Source organism: Tamandua tetradactyla, chromosome 10 (assembly GCF_023851605.1).
Source record: "Tamandua tetradactyla isolate mTamTet1 chromosome 10, mTamTet1.pri, whole genome shotgun sequence".
Taxonomy (NCBI): Eukaryota; Metazoa; Chordata; class Mammalia; order Pilosa; family Myrmecophagidae; genus Tamandua; species Tamandua tetradactyla.
The window spans coordinates 15868792-15894767 of NC_135336.1; the positions used below are offsets into that span (position 1 = coordinate 15868792).

Consider the following 25976-nt stretch of genomic DNA (forward strand, 5'->3'; position numbering starts at 1 on the left):
CTATAGAAATGTCCAATCAAAGGCATCCAGGGAAAGATACCTTGGTTCAAGAAGGCCGATGAAGTTCAGGGTTTCTTTCTCATCCGGAAAGGCACATGGTGAACACGGTCAGGGTTTCCCTCTCAGCTGGAAGGGCACATGGCGAACATGGCATCATCATCTGCTAGTTTTCTCTCCTGGTTTCTGGTTTCATGAAGCTCCCCGGGAGGTGTTTTCCTTCTTCATCTCCAAAGGTTGCTGGCTTGTGGACTCTCTGCATCTCATGGCTACATCGTTCTGCTCTCTCTCTGAATCTCTCATTCTCCAAAATATTTCCTCTTTTATAGGACTCCAATAAACCAATCAAGACCCACCCAAATGGGTGGAGACCTGTCGTCACTTAATCCAGTTTAATAACCATTCTTGACTAAATACATCATCCAAGGAGATGATCCTATCACAGTTTCAAACATACAGTATTGAATAGAAGATTATTCTACCTTTATGAAATGATATTTTGATTAAAACATGGCTTTTCTAGGGGGCATATTTCTTTTCAAACCAGCACAGGATCCTTGACAGATTGTGCAGGTGGAAACAATAGGATTTTGCTGATAGATTGGCTGTGGGGTGGTCCAGAAAGAGAAGTCAAGAATAAGGATGCTGGGTGGGCCACGGTGGCTCAGCAGGTAAGAATGCTCGCCTGCCATGCCAGAGGACCTGGGTTGGATTCCCGGTGCCTGCCCATGTAAAAAAAGAAAAAAAAAAAAAAAGAATAAGGATGATTAAAAGAGCGGGTTTTCAGGGCAATAATTCAAGCTCAATTTTGGACAGGTTAGATTTGACATACTGATTAAACATTCTAGTAGAGACACTGGAGGTTGGTTACATAAGTCTGGACTATCGGGGGAAGAACTTGGGGTCGGAGACAAAATTTGGGAGTTAGTAGCATGTAAATCATACTTAAGGCTGTGAGGCCAGATGAGATCACCAATGTAGTGAGAAAAGGACCAACAGTGGAGCCCTGACACCACTGTTAAGTGGTCTGACTTGAATTTGGTAGGTGAGCCCTGCTCGCTTAGGGATAGAATTCTACTTTAGTCTGCCAGTTGCAATTTTAACAGTTTTAACAGTTCTGGTAACCCTTTCTCTTAGGGAAGGACAGATGAGAAGTAGGATACAGGGAGGGGCATGTTCCTGTTGTCATTACAAAGGGAGGTCTTGCAGTGAGGCAGTCTCAGAATATGGGGCAGGATGAAGAATTAATAATAACGTTTTGCAGAAAGAACCTACCTCTTTAGTGTATTTCAGATAATATTGTTTTAGCTGCAAGTAACAAACCTTAAGTTTGCTTAAATCACCATAGAGAATAAAGGCACAGAATGTCTTACAGAGCTGAAGGACAGGAAGGCAATTGGGCTTCAAAAGCAGATCTGTCTTGAGGAACTGCTCAAGGCTCTGTTCTTGTTGTTTTTTCTTTCTCCATCTCCATCTCTGCTTCTTTCTGCATATGTCTCATTCTCCTCTCCCTTCTCCTCCCCTCCTCTCCTCTCTCTGCGCAACTGGCTTTCTCCATCTCTCTCTGACTTTAGGGCCAAATGTAGCTGCCCCACAGCTCCCGGGTCATGTTGCTGTTCTGCAAAGGCTGATCATATCTTTCATGATATGAAAGGAGAGAAGGATGGGCCAATCCTGTTGGGTGTCTCTCTGGTCCAGGCCTCCATGGCCAAGGGGTCAGCCTCAGAGTCTAAACACAGTTGCAGAGGACAGATTCTGTGGATGAGACAAGGGGCAATCAGGTGAACAAGGCAGACATCCAAACTTTGGTGACCACTGCAGAGTGTTTGTGTTGTGTTATCTGAGGGGAACTGGCCATCACCCGAGTCTAACCCAGTGACTAAAGTGTCTATCAGACCAATCAAGATATCTTTGCCTTTGTTGAAGTGGGCCAGCCCAGCTCTTGGAGTGCTTGGGTCAGGGCAACCCAAAGACCAAATTAGGACTTACAAACAGGAGAGGATCTTCCACAGTGGCAGCTGGCCATGGACAATGGAAGTTAATGCTCCGCAAAGGGGGCAGGGGTAGTGCAGGGGCTTATGAAGGTTTAGGACAAGAGTGTGAGCAGCAGGGTCCTCTGACATAGGGATTTGAAGTTATGTTATCAACAGTGATCAAGGGAGGGGAGTTTCAGTGCCTTGTTTGTGATACCATTTGTGCATTCCACCTCCCCCATTCAGGAGGTTTGAGGATCTTTAATGTCTGTCCTGGTCAGGTAGGCGGCTAAATGAAATGACCTGCTCTCAATATGGAGGGGAATCCTGGGCCCTGGATCCCCACAGCTATAACGTTTAAGTCTTGGCTTCTATTGAGGGTCTCTGTGAAACACAGCTGTATGACAGTCACCTCTGCATTTATGATAAAATGGCACAGTGAAATAAACAGGACACACAAGGACAAATATTGCATGATGTCACTAATAGGAGATGTATAGAAATAATAGCAAATTCCCAGAGCCTATCTGTGGATTAGAAGTAACCAAGGAATGGGGCAAGAGGGAAAGGAGTGGTGTGTTTGGTGGATATGGGGTGTTTGTAAATCAAATTAATTTATAAAAAAAACTGGATGAGCAGACGTGGATGAGACGGTTGTCCTTCAATTAAAATGTAATGATAAAAAATACGGTTTTGAGAACACTGTCTGCTCCATCATTTGCATTTGATGTTCCTATTTAGTGCTTTTAGACTTTTGTTCCAAAATAGTCCCCTAAAGAATAGTAGGCATCTTTCGTGAATGAGGATTTTAAAACTTGGCAAGTTTTCCTTTTGTCTTAGCCTAGAGGAAGCTCCCACTAACTATACAGTTAATATTGTTAGAAAGAAAGCCATACCTGAAAGAGAGCAAATGCTTATCCAATTATGGAGAAAAAAGGAATTTATTCATGATCTTGCAAGAACGGACACTCAACCGAAAAAAAATGATGGCTGGCGTACCAAGCAATAGAATACCACAGGTTTTATACCCTAAGCCTAGCATGCAGGTCCCTTCCGTTTCTCCACTGATTGGCTACTCCAGAGGTTACCGCGTATCTGGATGGTCTAACTAATTCAACATTCCTGCGAAGCTTCCTGCTTTTGATTACACTTTACATATCCGTAGCCCTAGCCATTATTTATTTAAACTTATTTTTACCTATATAAGGAATTGGTGCCAATTCTAGGCTTGTGTTAGAAGCCCTTTCCTTTCCCTGCCTGCAAGACCAGTCTGAGCTGTTTTGCAACCCTTTGTTTAGTGAGTTCTGTTTTTCTCATCCTGCACCATCTTGTGTGAAAGTTTATGCTTAATTTTATTCTTACAGCATGCATAGCTGAGCTGGGCTGGAACTTTTAAACCAGATTATAGTAATTGATCAAAAGGGAAAGAGCCAAAGTGATATGCCTTTGGCTGGTTAGGGGTCTCAAACTCAAATGGACATAGGGTCCAGATGGTTAACAAATGTGATGTGGGTAGGTTTAAGATAATCAGCGCAAGCTGTTTGTTTTCAACTGGAACGTAATTTAGCTGCCTTTGTTGTAACTGAGGAATTCTGATTTAAGATAATTATGACTATATAAATATATATTTTTTCTTTCTGGTATATTACAGTAAATCTCTGAACTTGTAATCCAGCTGCCCTGATCCCTAAGAATGAGTGTAAAAGCCTTTATCTTGTGCCTTAGTCTATTTTGTTTGTTTGTTTGTTTACTTTAAAGTTTGTAAGGGCAAATGCCCTAACGCTAATGAGTCAGGCATTAACCAGTTCCAACCCCAGTTTCACTCCTTTACGTTTATAAATTTGTTTCCGTCTATACCTGCTGTTGGAATAACTCCCTCTCTTCATTTTTGCTTACATTTGCTATTGAAATGATAGCTCTGTTTCCCTTCCTCTCTGCTTACTATTGAAATTGTAATGTCTTCATCTCCCCTTGTTAGAATCCATAAAAACCTTAAACGCCGTGAACTCAGGGAGACAGATTTTGGGGGCTGCTAGACAGATTTTGGGGGCTGCTAGGCATGTTCTCTTGCTTCATGCCTAGCAATAAACTCTTTCTCTTTTTGAAACCCTGGTGGCTCAGAAATTGGTCATTTGAACCCTCAGGCAGAGAATTCACCACTTTTGTCTGGTATCATTGTTATATTGCCTTTTAAAACACTCTGGCCAAAGAAAACAGCAGCCAGGTGGAACAGGGCAAGCTACTACTTGTCAGATCTGTTAATCTCTTTGGAACAGAAGCTCCCTGATCAAGTTCTCGAGTATGGGGTCCCAACATAGGATATTTCTCTGCCTAAACCCAACTTGCCCTCCTCCTTGGGACAAGTGCCTTCCCCTCCCATGTGAGAGTGCCAAAGAACCATCCAGACATTGTGTCCAGAAACACAGGAGTTCTCTTTCCTAAGGCCTGCCTACCAAGTTCCTGTTTCCTGCTGATGGCCCCACCTCTTCTGAGGATATCAATGCAGGAAATGATTGTCCCTTTCAGAGGAGCCCCTGCTCCTGCCTCGTAGGAATGCAGCTAGCTATGTCCTCTGCAAGACAATCTTGTCAGAATGCAACTCAGGTAGCCCAGCATCAGCGCAAAGATATATGCAGTTTTTTGGCAGGGTGGGGGTAGGGAGTGGCAGCTTTCCATGCTTTATGCCTTGTTAGTAGAAAGATGTCCTTGTTACCTGACAAAAGCCATGGATTCTTTTGCCCAACGCACTCAGTAACCATTTCTTGAAATACCGGGGTTTCAAAGACAGAAGGAGTTTATTACTAGGCGCATAGTAGGAGAGCAGAGAGCCTAAAGGCCCAAAATCTGTCTCCCCAAACTCCAATAATTTGGGAGTTTTATTAGAGAAAAGGTGGGCAGGTTTTAGGATGATGAGCACAGTGGCCCCAGATGATGTAATTAGAGGTGATCTGATTATTGAGCATGTGCAGATTGATTACATGCTTCATCACAGAATGTATAAAAGAAAATGGCGGAATGAGGTCTAGGTGACTTGTAAGTTAAAGGCTAAGCTACTGTGCATGACAGGTGGGCCCACTTTGGTTTGATTCAGTCTTGGTCATCATGATAACTTTTGATTTGGGATGGGTTAGTTCTGGGCTGACCCAAGACCCTTCATTAATAAACATAAGGGACTGTCTTTAGTGAGTCCAAGACTTTAAAGTTGGAAAACTGGATAACTGGGTACAAATGAAGGTTAATCACAAAGTTTTTACAATCACAGAAACAGAGGATAAAGGCTATACAATTATTATCAGAGATCAAGGCAGCTGGATTACAATTTAGAGATTTCAGGAGTTTCCCTCAGTCTACTCCAATATACCAGAATACAAAAAGCAATATCTATATAATGATTCAGTAATCAAAATCATCCCTTAAATCCTCATTTCTCGGTTACAGCCTTGGGAGCAGACTAAGTGTTCTGAGCTTTAGTAAAGCTTCCCCAAGGGTGCAGATTGGAAGGTGAACAGTGTCGTCTGAATTTGGTCACTGTGAGTCAAGTCCCCCGAGCCAGGTTACTCACAGGCAGCTAGTTACTTTCAATATGGCGAGGCCGAGGAAGTTGGCCCCCAGGCTCCCACAAGTGCTCTGCCTTTCTCCTTGCATCACCCACTTCCCTCAGCCATTCCTGTTCCCAAACATAAAGGCGAGTGGGTGGCTTTTCAAGCTTGGAAACTTCATATTTACCAAGAATAAAGCCCAGTACAAACCATTAAGGTGGCAGATAACAAGACGTCCTTGGGAGTCCCAGCCCCTATAACATCGTGCTTGGAGTGGAAATAGTAACATGTTTCAGAAACATATAAAAAAGAAGGATTCATTTAAACTTCTGCTCCATAGGTAAGAGACCATGTTGTGAAGGGTGCATTGAAGGGACTTGAATTTTTATGTAGTTTAAACCATTTTGTCCCCAGTCCTTTTAGGTATTGCTGACTCTTGGGGAAACAAAATGGGAAGCAACTCTCTATTTGGAAATGATTTTGAAGTGTTTTCTGCCACCGAGTAGAAGAGATGGAAAAGGTTTTAACTCTAGCCAGCTGGGTTTGAAATCACCCAGGGGTGGTGACCTCAGACTCTGGTCCTGGAGAAAGGAGGGTGGAGTTCTTGGGTGGGGGTTAGGGGTGGGGGGGGAGGTGGTGGTGGTATCCAATTAGGGAATCTGAGCCAAACTTGAGCTTGTGCCTTCCATAAAGGGCCAGCCTGAGCTTGATTCTGTTGTTGCCCCCAAGGTACTTTCAATGGAAACTTTGGTTTGGGCCACAGATTGACTTTCCTCTCCAGGAGCCTAAGGTAGCTCACTCTGCTCATCTCCACGCAGCAGAGACTGGCTGAGTGCTCCACTGGGCCAGGCCCCGTTCTGGGATCCCGCGGTGACAAGTTGGACAGGGCCCCCGGCCTCACCAAAATTTTAACCAAGTGGAGGAAAACAAAGTAAAAAGGATAATTTGGGATTGAGATAGGTGCTATGAAGAGTGATCTTATAGAGAGCGAGCTGTGTGTTGCAGGAGGAGCTTCTCTAGAAAGAGGACCAGGGACAGGCTGTCTTGGCCATTTAGAGGAAGGCCCACGCACAGAACTTCCAGGTCAGGGCAGAGAGCAAAGGGAAGTGAGGCACCAGATAGGGATCGAGAGGGAAGCAGAGGCCAGCTCCAGCAGGCCCAGAAAGGAGGGTTTTAAGCAAGGTAGTTATGTACTCTCATTGACGTGAGAAAGAACCTGCTGGCTGCAATGGTGAGCATGAAGTGTGCTGAGGAGGCACAGAAGTGGATGTGGTGAGGATCTACTGCCAAGCCCAGGAAAGATGACACCAGCCACAAGGACCACGGCTTGCTGGCCTTTCCTAAGGATTAAGCACATTAAACATCTCCACCTGCCTCCTGCAGTGAGCAGTGTGGGTACTTATCACCGGCTATTCGCCAGGGAGTTGGTTATCAGTGTTAGGTCTGGAGTGACAAACGATTGGGGGGGGGGGGGTACTGCTTCCTGCATAGTGCCTTATGACTGATTACAGCAGTAGGACCAACTGCAGCCAGGTGTACACAAGCGAGACTCAGACCCATTTGCCAGGAAAAGAACAGCAGCCACTCCCCTTGTGAGTTGTGGCCTTGCTCAACTCCCCTGGGCCCCCTCTTCCTTCTCTGTTAGGGCACGAGGAAATGCACACAGCAATCACAATACCACACAGCCAGTCACCTTGCTCAGTAGCCTCAAGGCGACACTGAGTGCTGCTTGTCCTTGTGTGATAAGGTGATTGAACCTCGAGTGGAGGGCGGGTGGTTGTGTGTTTTAATTTAGGTTGATTAAAGAGTCTCTTATAACTCCAGTCTCCATGCTCTAATGAGTTACTGATGAATTCAGCTGCTGCTTGGAGCCAGACCCCATGTTTGGGGGGTGGGGGTGGGGTGGAAGAGGAGGAGAGTTGAATCAAATTAGGCACGGGGCTAGAAAAGCCACCTGCGGAGGTCTGTGAGCAAATTGGGAGTGAAGGCCAGTGCACTGGGTCACCACAGATGGGTGTTTTGCTGGATATGGGGAACAGGATGCACAGAGGCAGAATCTCTAGGGGATTAGGGCCAGGAGTCCCTGGTGGTCGTTGTAAGGCCTGGTTTGCGAATTACAGGACTCGTCCAACCTCCCCATGTTACAGTTGGGGGAAGACTTTATCCAGGGTGACCCAGTGATACAGTGGTATGTTTTTCCATGCCTGGTACCACGACCAGACCTGGGGCAAACAGACAGAGCCCAGTTTGACAACCTGAGAGAATCACAAGGCAACAAGATAACACTGACGTGCATTTTGTGTTTCAGATCCCACAAAGAGAAAGCAGAAGACTCTACCACTTGTGGCCACCATGCTGGCTGCCCGCCTTTCCACACCCCTGTCACAGCTCCCAGGGAAAACCATGAGTTTCTATGATAGAGGAAACAGAATGAGGTAAGAAACGGAGGAGTGGAGGTGGCCTTGAGGGGCACGCTTTATGGGGCAAAGTAGAGCTTTCCACACATGTATGATACAGGTGGTGATAAGGCCTGACACTCAAATACCCAGCTCAGGAAATGCAAAGCCTCCCCACAGAAGACAGCAACCTTCCCAGGGCACACAGGACAAAGAAAAATATCTTGCATAACTGCCTTTTTAAACTTTTTATTTTGAAATAATTTCAGACTTATGTAAAAGTTGCAGAAAGAGTACAAAGGGTTTCCGTGTACTCTTTACACAACATCTCCAAATGTTAACATCTTACAAAACCATACTGCAACTATCAAACGGTAAATTACCATTGATAAAGCACTATTTACTAATCTACAAACTTTATTCAAATTTTGTGAGACATCCCACTAATGTGCATTTCTTGGGCCAAGAGCCAATCCAGGATCCCCTATTGTATTTAATTATCATGTCTCCTTGGCCCCTTTCTATCAGAGACAACTCCTTGGTCTTTATCATTCATGATTTAACACTTTGGAAGTATACTGGCCAGACATTTGTGGAATGTCTCTCAATCTGGGTTTGTGTGATATTTCCTCATGTATAGATTCAGATCATGCATGTTTAGCAAGAACCCCACAGAAGTGCTGTGTCCTTTGTGCAGCACATCGGGAGGTACATGATGTTGACATTTCTCATTATTTTGATCACTTGGATAATTGCTTTTTAAAAAATTTTGCACATGAAACCAGTTAACTAAAATGCCTTGACTCTTCCCTGAACTGTTTGTTAATGTGATTTAGAAGAAGCACTGAGTAAGAACAAATTAAACAAGCTGATCTTCTTTGGGAACTTGTTGAATTGCCTTTTCCAGGGGGATTCAGTGTGCTCTGTTACCCCATTTTCCTCTTTTACAATCAGAGCAAGGAAAAAAATTTTTAAACGCCTTTTTCTTCCTGCTATATTTGAGAGGAGTAAAACTAACCATCAGGCTGTATTCAAAGTCCCAGCAGCTAGAAAATGGATGAATATTTTCTATGCCAATAAGCGTGTTTAGAAGAACATGCATTTAGGCTCTTAGCAGCATTTACTTAGAAGCATATCCGTGGTGATAAAGAAACTTGGTTGGAGATGGGGCTTCAGTTACCACAGGACAAGAGTTTAGATGGCCCTTCCAGCAGAGGCAGCAGGGAGGCGGGGCTTTCCATTTCCAGTCCATTGCCCTTGAAGAGAGAACGAAGCCTGGCTCTGTGAAGAGCTTTGGAAAGAACGTAATTCATTTCCTTCTTTTTTTTTTTTTTTTTTTTATTTGAGTGATTCATTGAAATACCAAAACCTGTTTCAAAAGTGGCTTCTAGAGATCTCTAGAAATTATTTTCATAGTGAGGAAAATAATCCCAAAGGAAGTTAAAACATTTTCCCAAGGTTTGATCCTCAAAGGGAAGTAAGGCATAAATCAATATCTGGCTCATTTGAGGGGAAAGAGAAAGGCTGTCAGGGGGAGATTCTGAATCTTATGGATGGATTATAAAAACAACCTGGTTCAGTTAAGGGGGACAAGGTAAGGCAAGAGACAAGGGGCTCTGGAGCAGAGCCAAGTTAGAAATCTATTAAATATTCTTAGGATGAAGGTGTGAGCAGAGGTCCAGGGGGTGGGGGGCAGCTCAGCTATGTAAAGGAAGATGGATCCGTGGGTGATCACTGAGTCAGTCTCAGTGAGGGAACGGGTGGAGAGGTATTTTGACTTGGTCCTTTTGCTTGACGCTCAGTTGGAAAGGGCCTCATACTGTAGTCTCCCTAACAGTAGGTGAACCCTGTCATTAGCATCCTTACCCAGTGGTCTTACAGCCCCCATTTGAATATCTCCAGTGGTGGAGAGATCAATACCTCTCACAGCAGGTCTATCTTTGGACAACCCTGCTGTCCGGCGCTGTTCCGTCTGGCTTCCGATTATCCCCGCCGCCGAGGGAGGGAAGGAAAAAGAAACAGACACGGACACAATACTCACGGCCGATTCGAGTGCTAATCTTTACTGGGGTTAAGCTTTCATCACACGAATACAGTTTCCACACAGGGAAAAACCCCGTGGGGGACAACCTCCCTGCGGCCGTCAGGCACGGCTCTCTGCGGGTTGTCTCCTCTCCCCGTCCGGGTAACGCCTTTATATACAAAATCCAAACCCAATGGGCTAACGCCACGTATACAAGGGTGATTGGTAGACAGGGTTGGCGGGCGCGTACGTCATACGCGGAGGCAGGATGCGGGCGCCATCTTGGCTCACTCGATGGGCGGGGGGAACTCTAGGGCAGGCTGCGGCGTGTCCACTAGGCCAAACCCGGAAAGCGGCTCTCTACACCCTGCTATAAAGTCCTTCTTCTTATCAAGTAGAAATCTTTCTCTAAAAAATGGCCCACATTGTTCTTTGTTCCTGGGTCTGCACTTGGTCTTCATATTGAATAAGTTAATCCCTCACCCCCAGCGACACCCTTGTCATGTCTGAAGACAGGTGATCATGCCACCCCAATACTCACCCACCCCGCCTTCTGTTACTCAATCTGCAAGTTTTTTCATTGCTTATCTCTCCTGGTTTCCCAACTTAGCACCCAGCCCCATCCCACCCATCCCCCACCCTCCGAATTGTCTCCATTTGGCCTGAACCGGAGCCACCAATACACACGCAACTATCTGAATGTAAACCTCCCCAGAAGTGGCCTGCTGCAACCCCTGACCCAGTACCTGACCACCCACGCTGCTTACTGCCTCTGCAGGGCCCTCAGAGTTTGGACTTCTGGCTTTGCCAGAAGGTTCAGGAGCCTCCTGGAATGGGTGACTTAGGGATGCATTCCCCACACAGGATACTGCCTCCTGGATCCTGGAGACACTCACCAGCTGTCTCAACTCCAGTGCTCAGCTCTGCCTGCTCAGGCATGACACAATAGTCCAGGGGCAGCCTGGTATGGGCAGAGGGGAGTAGGTTCTTGCCTACCTTTTCCTAGTTTCTTTCCTATCCCACCCCATAGCTTCTTTTGGCAGCCATATCACACTTGTGATTTATGGTTGACCAAACTAAAACTTTTTTGCAGAGGTTGCTATAAGGCCATATTTTTCCCAAGCTGTACTGTGCTATTAACATTTGTCCCTCCTAAGCCCCAGCTTATTGGCCTCAGTCTATCGAATTGTCTTATGGCTCCTCTCAGCAGAAATATTGGGTTTTGATTACTGCTGTCCATTTGTGATGGGTGAAACAAAAGCTGTAGAGACTCTAACTCATAAGAGGGAAAGAAACCAGAATTAATATCCTGGCCAGAATGTGTGGTCTCTCAAATGTAATCTGGTAAGTTGTTGGATGCCAGGGCTCTGGGAACCAGCAGGTTCTTCCCAGGTCCTTGCGGAAGTGCCAGGTTACATCTCCTTTGTCCAGTCCCATTCTGCTTTGGGGCCAGGAGAGAAATCAAGAAGCTCTCCCTCTCTGAATCTTGCTGCCATCCCCTTGGGATTCCACTCTTCAAAATGTTTACCAACTATCCGAGTTTAACTTGCACTACCTGTGAGACTGACCCAGATGTTGGCCTGGTGGCTTGGTTGACCAGAGGCTTGCTGCCTCTGTAGGACCCTCCTGGGCAGAAAGTTCCCTTCCCAAATTTTATTTATTATAGGGTTTGAGCTTAAACTGTCAGGGGCACTCTCAGCCCTGGCAGGTAAGTGTTTTAACTAGGATCACATCATACTAAGAGTAGCAGAAAGCCCCAGAAATCCAGGACTGGTAAGACTTCAGGAGACCTAGGCTCCTTATTCCTTTCTGTTCTGCCATCCATAGGGTGATTCTCACCCAGTGTCCTGAGATGCTCTGCCACCTCCAGCCTCAATCCAAGCAGGAAGGAATGGGTGGCACCTATCTCAGTAAAGCAGAACTTCCAGCAATCATTGTGGACTTCTGCTCACACCTTATTGGCCAGAAGTGGGTCACATGACCACTGATTAGTGAGAAGTCTATGAAGCGGTGAGGCACAGTGCCATTCCCGTAAAAAAATCCAGACTTTGTTAGTGAGGTGAATGAGAAGAATGGATATTGTAGGGCAAATGGTGACGTATGCCAAAGCTAGATGATTTTGTCTCTAGAGATGTTAAAGTTTTTGTAGTCAAGAGGCTCAGAAAGGAAACCCTAAAGTTGGAGGACTCACACTGCTTGATTTCAAAGCTGACTACAAAGCTACAGTAATAATAAAAAAAAAAAGATGTTATTTGTATAAGGATAGACATATTGATCAATGGAATAGAAGACAGCTCAGAAATAAACACATGTATCTACGGCCAGTCGACTTTTGAAAAGTGTGCCAAGTCCACACAATGGGGAAAGGTTAGTCTTTTCAACAAATGGTGCCAGGAAAACTGGATATCCATATGCAAAAGGATAAAATTGGAACCCTATCTCACACTATATACAAAAATTAATTCTAATTAGGACCTAAATATAAGAGCTAAAACCATAAAGCTCTTAGAAGAAAACAGAGGGGAAAATCTTCATGACCTTAGATTTGGCAATGGATTCTTAGATATACCAAAGTGCAAATGACACGAGAAAAAATAAATTAGATGTAAACAAAATGAAAAATTTTTGTTTTTAATTATTAAGAAAGTAAAAGGACAACATATAGAAAAGGAGAAACTAATTGCAAATCATATATCTAATAAGGAACTTGTATCTAAAATATATAAAGAACTCATGTCTCAATAATAAAAAGATAACTCAATTTCAAAATGGGTAGAAGATTTGAATAGATTTTTCTCCAAAGAAGATATACAGACGGCCAATAAGCACTGGAAAAGATGCTCAACATCATTAGCCCTTGGGGAAATATAATGAGATACCACTAAACACCCACCCACTAGGATGGCTATTATTTTAAAAATGGAAAATAACAAAGGTTGCAAGGATGTGGAGAAAGTGGAACCTTCATGCATTTCTGGTGGGGATATTAAATGGTGCAGTCACTGTGGAAAACTGTTTTGCTAATTCCTTAAAAATTAACACAGAATTACCATATCATCCAGCAATTCCACTTCTCTCAGTACATACCCCAAAGAGTTGGAAATGAGGACTTAGATACTTAGACATCAAAAATGTTCATAGCAGCATTATTCACGATAGCCAAAAGGTGGAAAAACCCAAGTGTCCATCGATGGATGAATGGATAAATGAAATGTGGTCTGTCCATGTAATGGAATATTATTCAGCCATAGAAAGCAATGAAGTTCTGATAAACGCTCCAACATGGATGAACCTTGAAAACAGTATGCTAAGTGAAAGAAGCCTGACCCCAAAGGACAAATACTGTATGTGTTCTAGTTTGCTAGCTGCTGGAATGCGATAGACCAGAAACACTTTTTAAAAGGGGAATTTATTAAGTTGCAGGTTTACAGTTCTAAAGCTCTGAAAATGTCCAAGTTAAAGCAAGACTATAGAAATGTGCAATCTAAGGCATCCAGGGAATGATACCTTGGTTTAAGAAGGCTGATGATGTTCAAGGTTTCTCTCTCAACTGGAAAGGCACATGGTGAACATGGCTGCGTCTGCTAGCTTTCTCTCCAGGCTTCTTGTTTTATGAAGCTTCCCCAGGGGTGTTTTCCTTCTTCATCTCCAAAGGTCTCTGGCTGCATGGGCTCTATGGTTCTCGTGGCTTTCTCCAAAATATTTCCTCTTTTAAAGGATTCCAGTAAACTCATCAAGACCCACCTGGAATAGGTGAGTCACATCTCTCTCTAATCAAAGATTAATACATATCTCTGTGGAGATAATCTAATCAAGTTTCCAACCTATAATACTGAATAAGGATTAAACGAAACAGCTGCCTCCACAAGATGGATAGCTTATTTAGGACACATAATCCTTTCAAACCAGCACAGTATGATTCCACTTATGTGAAAGCTCTAAAATAAGCCAATCATAGAAGCAGAAAGTAGATTAGAGGTTACCAGAGTCTGGGAGGAGGTGGATAAAGGAAGATACTGCTCAATGGGTAGATTTTCTGTTTGGGATGATGAGAAAGTTTTGGTAATGGTTGGTGGTTATGGTTGTACAACATTGTGAATGTAATTAATGCCACTTAATTGTATACTTAAAAATAGTTAAAATGACAAATTTTATGTCATATATATGTTAACACACACACACACAAAAGAGAGAGAGAGAGAGAAGGAATTTAAAGAATGGGTTAAATAGGAACTTCCCACTCAAAGAAGGAAAGAAAGTGTGTATGCATTGTGGGGGGGGAGGGGGTAGAAACCCTAAGGAAAATAAAATCCTTTTTCTTCCCCTGAGGCAGTGTTTGGCTTTCAACTCTGGTTACAGGTTAGAATCGTTTAGAGCACAGTGGAGGAAAATCCCTACATGCAACCTACAGAGATTTATATTTAATTGGTTGGGGGTAAGGCCAGATGTGGGAATTCTTTAAAAGGCTTCACTAGTGATCCTTTTTAAACTATTTTATGACCCTGTCCTCTATGGACAACTGATATTTGATAAGGAAGTCAAACCAACCCAACTGGGAAAAAGCAGCCTCTTCAATAAATGGTGTTTGGAGAACTGGATATCCATATGCAAAAGAATGAAAGAGGATCCATATCTTAGACCCTACACAAACATTATCTCAAAATGAATCAAGACCTAAACACTAGAGCTGAGACCGTAAACTTAAGGAAAAAAATGTAGGGAAATATTTTATAAATCTTATAATAAGAAGTGGTTTCCTAGACCTTACACTCAAAGCTTGAGCAATTTTAAAAAGAAATAGATAAATGTGATCTCTTCAAACTTAAACATTTTGTGCATCAAAGAACTTTGTCAGGAAAGTAAAAAGGCAGCCTACAATATTTGGAAAAACACATCAGATAAGCATTTAGGATCCAGAATAAAGAGATTCTACAGCTCAACAACAAAAAGAGAAACACCCCAATTAAGATATGGGTAAAAGACATGAACAAACACTTTTCCGAAGAGGAAAAACAAATGGCTCAAAGGCACATGAAAAGATGCTCAACTTCACTAGCTATTTTGGAAATGCCAATCAAAACCACAATGAGATATCATCTCACACACACTGGAATGGCCATTATCAGAAAACAAATGCTGGGAGAGGATGTGTAGAGAGATGCAAACTTATCCACTGTTGGTGGGAATGTAAAATAGTACAACTGCTCTGAGAGGCAATTTGGTGGTTCATCAGGAAGCTGAATATAGAATTGCCATATGATCAAACAATCCCATTACTAGGTATATATTCAGAGAAGTTGAAGGCAAGGACACAAATGCACATTTGCACACCGATGTTTATAGCACCATTATTTGTGATTGCCAAGAGGTGGAAACAGCCCAAATGTCCATTAATGGCTTTCTGGCTAAACAAGCTGTGGTATATACAGATGATGGAATATTACACAGCTGTAAGACAGAATAAAGTCATGAAGCATGTAACAATGTGGAAGAACCTTGAAGACATTGTGCTGAGTGAAATTAGCCAGAAAAAAAAAAAGGAAAAATACTGGATGGTATTATTAATATGAACTAACATTAATGAGTGAACTTTGATAATTAAAGTTAAGAATACAGGCTATCAGGAGATAAAAAGAAGTGGAGATTGTGCACTCGGTCCTGAAGGAGTACTGATTGTTCAGTAGGACTGATTGTAAAAATTCAGAAATGGATACTACAATATTATGTGATGGTTGGTAACACAAGAATATAAATACACTGAATGAAACTGAATGTGAATATGGTTGAGGGAGAAAGGCTGGGGGCACATAAGAAACCAGAAGGAAAGATGGAGGATAAAGACTCAGTTGATAAAACTTAGGAATGCCTAAAGTGTACAATGATGATGACTAAAAGTATAAATATAAGAATGTTTTTGCATGAGGAAGTACAAATGAATGTCAACAGTACAAGGTGTTGAAAATGGGATGTTATAGAGGGAAGACTACAATCAATGCAAGCTAGGAACTATAGTCAAGAGTAACATTGTAATATTCTTCAACTGAATATAACAAAGGCATTTTGCCAAAACTAAATGTCATCAAGTGGGAATATGAAGTAGGGGTATGGATTCTTTGCAGAAGAAAAGGAAATGTCTTCTGTTCTAGTTTGCTAGCTGCCAGAATGCAACACACCAGAGACGGATTGGCTTTTAATAAAAGGGGATTTATTTTGTTGGTTCTTCAGAGGAAAGGCAGCCAACTTTCCACTGAGGTTCTTTCTTACGTGGAAGGCACAGGATAGTCTCTGCTGGTCTTCTCTCCAGGCCCCTGGGTTCCAACAACTTTTCCCAGGGTGACTTCTTTCTGCATCTCCAAAGGCCTGGGCTGAGCTGCGAGTGCTGAGATGAGGAATGCCGAGCTGCTTAGCAGTGCTATGTTGCAATCTCTCATTTAAGCACCAGCCAATTAAGTCAAACATCACTCATTGCAGCAGACACGCCTCCTAGCTGACTGCAGATGTAATTGGCAACAGATGAGGTTCACGTACTGCTGGCTTATGTCCGCAGCAACAAGACTAGGTATACTCACCTGGCCAAGTTGACAACTGAATCTAACTAACACATCTTCATATATATTAGGGTGGTGAAGGCATGTCCATTTACTTTGGTTGGATTGTATGATGTGTGAATAAATCTGTTTAAAAATGAAAATAAAAACGATTTTATGGAGAATTTATGGAGGACACATACAAAAACAGAACTTAGTATAGTGATGCTGGGTGTACCTATTGCTTAGATTTCAATAATTATCAGTTCACACCTAATTATGTTTCTTCCATTTCCTCACTCATTTTCCTCCCCCTGCCCCTACTGGATTATTTTGAAGCAAATCCTGATCATATTTCATTTGTAAATATTTTATTATCTATGTCTAAACGATAAGAACTCGTTTTAATAACCTAACTGCCAACCGTGCTCACGTCTCCAAGTGCTTATAAGAAATGATGAGGGAGGAGAACTTGAGACCTACATCAACCAGCCCTTTCCGCTGGACCTCCAGTACTGCAGTCACCTGAGAGACTTGTTAAACACACAGATTCCCAGGTGCATTCTACTGAATCAGAATGTCAATGGCAGGGCCCTGGGAGTTTGCATTTAAACACACTCCTCAGGGGCGTGTTAACTCAAGTTTGAGAATTGAGAAGCAGCTACAAGTCAAGAATAATAATAGTGCAGGAGACTGCTCTCCAAAGCGAGAGGAGAGAAGTAAGAGCAGGATGAGGCAGCCCCAACAGTGTCCAGAGGGGAAAGCTGAGATGTCAAGCACGGTCCACCAGGGCTCTCACGCAGACTGGAGCATCCCAGGCAGTGTTCTTAGTCCTGACTAGCTCAACTTGTCATGGTCCTGCCTCTCAGGTCTTGGGTGTGGAGGGATGGAGCTTTTTCTTTATGGAAAAGTAAAACTATGCCATTGACAGCTGGACTGTACGAGCTGGCATGAGTGGGTAGAGCCTGGTGTAATACATCAGAGATAGTCAAGATCGGGTCTGGATATTTTTGAGAATAGGGAGGTGGATTAGAGAAAACTTGGCAGCAAGTCCGACTGAAATAAGCTCTTTCTCTTGCTGAGCTCTTTTTGGTACTTTTTAAAATGTCGAGTAGTGCTAAGGGGGTGGCAGTCGACATGCATATAATCCATTCCAGCAGAAACACTTTGCTCTTTTTTGCAGAGCAACACCTGGGGTCATGGGGAAAAGGAGTGATTTTTCTTTGGATAAATTTATTTAACTGACTTTGGATGTATTAACCATATTATTGTGTTGACATGAGACCGTACATACACAAAGATTTAAAATCCAAAGTGGCTCTTTTGTGGCAGTTTAAGTGAAAAAGAGATTACCGTGGCGAATTTTCATAGTGAACCCAACATTCTTTAAGATGTTGGATAACACAGTTTTATTGAAAAAAAAATTTTTTAATGGAACATTTTGAATAGGTAATACTTCATATGGCATAAAATTTAAATGGTAAAAAAATGGTATGGAAAAAGTAAGTCTATCTTCTACCTCTTTCCCCTGTTACCAGCTGCTCACCCCACCCCATCTTCTGCAATTGTTGTTACCACTTTAATATTCATTTAAAATCTAACAGGATTTAGGCTTTTAGGAAGATGAATAGATACATTGTTCCCTATTTCTCTTCGTAAATATTTAAAAACTCTGAACATAATATATTAAAAAGGCATAAGAGGACTCTGGAAAACAGAGAAGACAATCAGCTAGGAACCTCAGGACCCAAGAAACAATGTGCTGAGTTCTCCGGGTTTTATTTTTGCCTTGTATATCCCAAATTTGGAGCTACAAGAAGCTACCAACCCAGAAATGCCATGATTGCAGACAAGAAACAAGAAAACAAACAAACACACAACATACTGATCTGTCTAGCCAAAGGACTTAGAAAGGAGCAGCATAGTAAGACAAAAAACTTTTTAAAATTACTGTTCTACTCCAGCCAACTGCCACAGAAAAAAACTGTGGACCCACCCACCAGGAAGGGACAGTGGGAGACCTAGACTTCTGCCTACACAAGATGAATCAACCCCCCAGCCAGGGCTGCTGTTAGAGCAGGCCAGCTAGGTGCCAGGACTTTCATCCTCACCTATCAGTAAAAAGTGCCCCTCTCTGTTTAGGGTGTCTGAACAGGCCTAGTCAGGACTTTGTCCACTGCCCAGCAGTAATGAAGCCACACACCCAACCCGCCCCTGATGTGGAGAGCTGCAATGAGCCACTCTAAGCGCTTCCAGCCAGGGAGGTATCAGTGGAGACCTAGTCAGGAGCTGAAATTCCCACCTACTCCCACCAGTAACCCTTATACCTAGATACCAAAACCAGACAAAGATGGTTCCAAAAAAGAAAACTACAGACCCAATATCCCTCATAAATATGGGTGTAAAAACCCATAAAATAGTAGCAAGTAGAAATCAGAAATTGTCATGGTTAAGTTCATGTGTCAACTTGGGCCAGGTTGTGGTGCCCAGTTGTTCAGTCAAGCAAGCAGTTCTCTGATTGTTCTGTGAGAGTATTTTGCGGACTTAAATCATCAGTAAGTTGATTGCATCTATGGCTGATTATATCTACAATCAACAATGGAGATTGCCTTCAATAATGAGAGAGGTCTCATCCAGTAAGTTGAAGGCTTTAAAAGAAGAAGCGATGATTTCAATTGTCAGAAGAGAGGATTTCCATCTCTGCTTCAGCCAGGAGCTTCCCCTAGGGAATTCATTGAAAACCCTCCTTGGAGGTCCCAGTTTGCAGCCTGCCATACAGAATTTGGACTTGCCTATCCCCAAATTCAGATGAGACAATTCTTAGAAAAATCTCATATTTAAATGTGCCTCCTGCCAGTTCTTTTCCCTAGAGAACTCTGACTAAAACATCAATATATGAAAAGAATTAGACACCATAGCCAAGTGAGATTTTTCCAGGGATACAAGGATGGTTCAATATTTGAAAATCAGTTAGTGTAATTCATCATATTAACAGGCTAAAGAAGAAAAATCACATGATCTTATCTATCAATGTAGAAAACTCATTTGACAAAATTCAACATACATTCATGATAAAAATTAAGGAAAAAAGGAATAGAGGGAAACTTCCTTAAGTTGATAAAGACCATCTACAAAAATGCTATAGGTAACATTACACTTCATGATGAAAGACTGAATACTTTCTAAGATCAGGAGTAAGGTAAGAATGTCCACTCCTATACCTTTTTGTTTGTTTTTTTAATGCAATTTTATTGATAAATATATATATTCACGTATCGTGTAATCATCCAAAGTGTATAATCAGTGGTTCACAGTATCATCATATAGCTGTGCATTTATCACCACAATTGACTTTGTTTTTCTTTTTTTTGTGTGAAAAATAACGTATATACAAAAAAGTAATAAATTTCAAAGCACGTGACAACAACTAGTTGTAAAACAGATTTCAGAGTTTGGTATGGGTTACAATTTTGCAATTTTAGGTTTTTACTACTAGCTGTTCCAAGACACTGCAGACTAAAAGAAATATCAATATAATGATTTAGCAATCATATTCATTTGTTAAGCCCTACCTTCTCTGTATAACTCCACCATCACCTTTGATCTTTCTCCAGCTCTTTAGGGGTATTTAAGTGATGCTTATTCTAACTTTTTGATGTTGGAAAGGGCTGTTGATATATGGGATACAGGGATGGAACTAGTTGATGTTCTAGAGAGGCTGGTCCTTTGAGGTTTCAGGACTTTTATGGCATAGGAACCCATATGGAGGTTGTAGATTTCTGGAGAGTAATCCTAGTGCATGGACTCTTTGTAGAATCTTATTAATGCCCTAGGTGTTCTTTAGGGTTGTCAGGAATGGTTTTGGTTGGGGTTTGGCAAACTATAATAGGTAGCAATGTCTAGCTGAAGCTTGCATAAGAGTGGCCTCCAGAGTAGTCTCTCGACTCTATTTGAACTCTCTCAGCCACTGAAACCTTATTTGTTCCACTTCTTTTTCCCCTTTTTGTCAGGTTGGCATTGTTGATCCCGTGGTGGCAGGGTCTGACTCATCCCTGGGAGTCACATTCCACATTTCCAGGGAGACTTTCACTCCTGGATGTCATATCCCATGTAGGGAGGAAGGTAATGATTTCTCTCTGAGAGGCCACATCTGAGCAACAAAAGAGGTCATCTGAAACCACTCTACATTTATTCAACATAGTGCTGGAAGTTCTAACCAGTGCAAGAAGGAAAAAAAAAAAAAGGGAAATATAGACCAGAAAGGAGGAGATAAAACTGTCCCTATTTCCAGATGACATGTTTGTCTGCATAGGAAATCTCAAAGAATCTACAAAAAACCTCCTAGAACTATTAGTGTCTGGGAGAATTCAAATAGAATTGATCGGCTACTCTGGAGGTTATTCTTATGTAAGCTTCAGTTAGACGTTGCTACCTGTTCTAGTTTGCAACTGCCAGAATGCAATATACCAGAAATGGAATGGCTTTTAAAAAGGGGAATTTAATAAGTTGCTAGTGTACAGTTCTAAGGCCAAGAAAATGTCCCAATTACAACAAGTCTATAGAAATGTCCAATCTAAGGCATCCATCCAGGAAAAGATACCTTGGTTCAAGAAGGCCAATGAAGTTTAGGGCCTCTCTCTCAAGTAAGAAGGCTTATGGTGAATAGGGTCATGGTTTCTCTCTCATCTGGAAAGGCACATGGAGAACATCTGCTAGCTTCCTCTCCTGGAAAACACCGAACATGGCATCATCTGCTAGCTTTCTCTTCTGGCTTCCCTTCACGAAGCTCCCCAGGAGGCATTTTCCTTCTTCATTTCCAAAGGTCGCTGCCTAATGGACTCTACTTCTCATAGCTATGTCGTTCTGCTCTCTCCAAGTCTCCCACTTTCTCCAAAATGTTTCCTCTTTTATAGGATTCTAGTAAACTAATCAAGAACCACCCAAATGGGTGGAGACACACCTCCACTTGATCCAGCCTAACAGCCACTCTTGACTGGATTACATCTCCAGGGAGATGATCTAATTACAGATTCAAACATATAGTATTGAATAAGAATTATTCTGCCTTTTACAAAATGGGATTTTGATTAAAACATGGCTTTTCTAGGGGACATACATCCTTTCAAACCAGCACACTACCTATTTTTAACTTGCCAAACCCCAACCAAAATGATTCCTGCCAGTCGTAAAGTATACCTTGGATATTATATAAGATTCTATAAAGGTTCCATGAACTGGGGTAACTTTCCAGAAACCTACAACCTTCAAATGGGTACCTGGACGAGATAAGTCCTGAAATGCAGAGGGGCCAGTCTCTCCAGAATGTCAACAAGTTCCATCCCCCATCCCATATTATTGACAGCCCCTTCCAACATGAAAAAGTTAGAATGGGCTTAGCCCAAATACCCCTACAGAGTGGGAGAAAGGTCAAAGATGTTGGTGGAATTATACAGAGAGGGTAAGGTTTAGCAAATGAATATGACTGCTGAATCATTATATTGATATTTCTTTTGGTCTCCAGTGTCTTGGAGCAGATAGAAGAAAAAATGAAAAATCATGTAACTGCAACCCATAACAAACTTTAGAATCTGTTCTATAACTACTTATTAAAATGTATTTGGAAATTATTGCTTTTTGTGTATACGTTATATTTCACAATAAAAAAAGTTTTTAAAAATGGGAAAAAAACCTCCTGGAACTAATATGTATGTGAGTGCAACAATATCATAGGATACATGATAAACATACAAAAATCAATTGTATTTATATATACTGGCTCAAAAACTATATAAGTGTAAATCTAACAAAATGCATACAAGACTTTAATGCTGAGAAATACACAAAGCTAATGAAAGAAATAAAAACAGATCTAAATAAATGGAGAGTCATACTCAGTTCATGGATTGGAAGACTTGACAAAGTAAAATTACAAATTCTCCCTAAATTGATATAGAGATTTAGTACAAATCCTATCAAAGTATAGCCTGAAATTTTGTAGATACAGATAAGTTTATTCTAAAATTTAGTAGAAAAATAAACAAAACAATAGCTAAAATGATTCTGAAAAAGAAGAATAAAGTAGGAACAATCAGACTACCTGATTTCAAGACATCCTATAGCAACAGTAATCAGGGCTGTTTGGTGTTTTCAAAGGGATAGACACTCAATCAGTGGGACAGAATAGAGAACCCAGAAATAGATCCACACAAATATGCCCTATCTTTATATGACAAAGGTGTAAAAGCAATTCAATGGAGGAAAATTAACATTTTTAAAAAACAGTAAGCAATTAGACATCCATAGGCAAAAAAAATAAATAACTTTCACATGGGTCTCATATGTTATGCAAAAATTAACTCAAAATGGGTCATAGATTTAAATGTAAAACATAAAACTGTAAAACTTTTAGGAAGAAACATAGGAGAAAATCTTTAAAACCTAGAGCTAGGCAAAGAGTTCTTAGTTATAACGCCAAAAGCATGATTCATACAAAGGAAAATTGATAAGACAAACTTCATCAAAGTTAAAAACTTTTGCTCTGCAAAAAAAACCCTGTTAGCACCCTGGAGAAAGGAGGAAGTATTCAAGTTCCCCATTTGGAGAATTCCTGATATTCTCGCAAACAGCGGAGACAACCAAATCAGTAGGCTGAGCCCTCAATCTTTTTTTTTTTATTGACAGAACATAACAACATACAAACACAAAAATTCTTAACATATGAACATTCCCTCCTAGGCATATAATCAATGACTCACAATATCATCACATAGTTGTATATTCATCACCATAATCATTTCTTAGAACATTTGCATCACTCCAGAAAAAGAAATAAAAAGTAAAAAGACTCTTTCTCCGCCGGACCGCCGCGCGGCGCACGCGCCCCGCAGCAGCCGAGCCGCCCGACCTCCCTACCCCCTCTCTTTCTCCGCCGGACCGCCGCGCGGTGCACGCGCCCCGCAGCAGCCGAGCCGCCCGACCTCCCTACCCCCTCTCTTTCTCCGCCGGACCGCCGCGCGGCGCACGCGCCCCGCAGCAGCCGAGCCGCCCGACCTCCCTACCCCCTCTCTTTCTCCGCCGGACCCCTCCTCCCCCTCCTGCTCCGGCTGCTCTCCAACCAACACGGTGCCCTCTTCCCCCGCCTTCACCGTGCTCCTCCGCCACCAGCCTCGACAGCCTTGCCGCCCTCACCTTTCCTCCTCCAGAACAACTACTGGGGGAGTGGAGATAATACAGAGCAGCTCCCGGAGCCACGAGGGAGATCAAAGGGACAGCGTACCCCATCCTGGAACGGCTGACTATCTGGGAGAACCAGCTCCGGTGAGATCACCAAGGGGCACGGGCTTTCCTGGGTGGGACAGCAAGCGACCGGAGTCCCTCCCTTCCACCTTCCCAGGCCAGCTGGTAGAATTGGACAGGCGGTCCCCTTAGGCCACGGCGGCTGGTGCCCCCACCACACGAGGCCCCCCGGAACAACTGAGATAGTTGGGTCGGAAATCCCCAGACTGCGGAGAACAGTGACCGGGGGATCCCTTCCAAACACGTGACTCCCCCGTCGGCTGGGAGCAGTGCACTCTCCCGGGCTGCGACAGCTGGCGCCCTCCCGCCACGCTTGGTGCCCCGGGCCGACTAGCTAATTTGGCCGGACGCTCTCCTGTGCTGCGACAGCCGGCGACCCTCCCCGCGTTTGGAACCCCGGGCCGGCTGGCATTCTTCCAAGACGCTTCGGTTGCCGAACCTCCCCTACGGCGAGAGTTTTCCAGAGTTGAGGGACCCACAGCAACTTTCGCTGGTGGAACCCACAGACAGGCGTGTGCCACGTGCGCCACCTACTGGGCAGGATAGGAAGAACAGAACCCAGAGACTGCGCAGAAAAATCTTTCAACCTGTGGGGTCGAACACCCGGGGAAATCTGACTAAATGCCCAGACGCCAGCAGAAGATAACGGATCACGCTCAGAAAATTGAACATATGGCCCAGTCAAACGAAGAAACCAATAGTTCAAATGAGATACAGGAGCTGAAACAACTAATGCTGAATATACGAACAGAAATGGAAAACCTCTTCAAAAACGAAATCGATAAATTGAGGGAGGACATGAAGAAGACATGGGCTGAACATAAAGAAGAAATAGAAAAACTGAAAAAACAAATCACAGAACTTATGGAAGTGAAAGATAAAGTAGAAAAGATGGAAAAAACAATGGATACCTACAATGACAGATTTAAAGAAACAGAAGATAGAATTAGTGATTTGGAGGATGAAACATCTGAACTCCAAAAAGAAACAGAAACTATCCGGAAAAGAATGGAAAAATTTGAACAAGGTATCAGGGAACTCAAGGACAATGTGAACCGTACAAATATACGTGTAGTGGGTATCCCAGAAGGAGAAGAGAAGGGAAAAGGAGGAGAAAAACTAATGGAAGAAATTATCACTGAAAATTTCCCAACTCTTATGAAAGACCTAAAATTACAGATCCAAGAAGTGCAGCGCACCCCAAAGAGATTAGACACAAATAGGCGTTCCCCAAGACACTTACTAGTTAGAATGTCAGAGGTCAAAGAGAAAGAGAGGATCTTGAAGGCAGCGAGAGAAAAACAATCCGTCACATACAAGGGAAACCCAATAAGACTATGTGTAGATTTCTCAGCAGAAACCATGGAAGCTAGAAGACAGTGGGATGATATATTTAAGTTACTAAAAGAGAAAAACTGCCAGCCAAGACTCCTATATCCAGCAAAATTGTCCTTCAAAAATGAGGGAGAATTTAAAACATTCTCAGACAAAAAGTCACTAAGAGAATTTGTGACCAAGAGACCAGCTTTGCAAGAAATACTAAAGGAAGCACTAGAGTCAGATACAAAAAGACAGAAGAGAGAGTCATGGAGAAAAGTGTAGAAAGAAGGAAAGACAGATATGATATATATAATACAAAAGGCAAAATGGTAGAGGAAAATATTATCCAAACAGTAATAACTCTAAATGTCAATGGACTGAATTCCCCAATTAAAAGACATAGACTGGCAGAATGGATTAAAAAACAGGATCCTTCTATATGCTGTCTACAGGAAACACATCTTAGACCCAAAGATAAATATAGGTTGAAAGTGAAAGGTTGGGAAAAGATATTTCATGCAAACAACAACCAGAAAAGAGCAGGAGTGGCTATACTAATATCCAACAAATTAGACTTCAAATGTAAAACAGTTAAAAGAGACAAAGAAGGACACTATATACTAATAAAAGGAACAATTAAACAAGAAGACATAACAATCATAAATATTTACGCACCGAACCAGAATGCCCCAAAATACGTGAGGAATACACTGCAAACACTGAAAAGGGAAATAGACGCATATACCATAATAGTTGGAGACTTCAATTCACCACTCTCATCAATGGACAGAACATCTACACAGAGGATCAATAAAGAAATAGAGAACCTGAATATTACTATAAATGAACTTGACTTAACAGACATTTATAGGACATTACATCCCACAACAGCAGGATACACCTTT

General features: G+C 42.4%; 1 protein-coding gene across 5 annotated transcripts in view; it reads left to right on the forward strand.

Annotated features, from left to right (window-relative positions):
• The window catches only part of BDH1 (3-hydroxybutyrate dehydrogenase 1), a 72305-nt gene that overhangs the window by 10933 nt on the left and 35396 nt on the right, over window positions 1–25976 (forward strand). For all 5 annotated transcript variants that reach the window (XM_077117936.1, XM_077117935.1, XM_077117937.1 and 2 more), the window contains exon 2: window positions 7818–7944. In XM_077117936.1, coding sequence (XP_076974051.1) covers window positions 7862–7944 — 83 coding nt within the window. In that variant the 5' untranslated portion in view covers window positions 7818–7861. The remainder of the gene's footprint in view (window positions 1–7817; window positions 7945–25976) is intronic.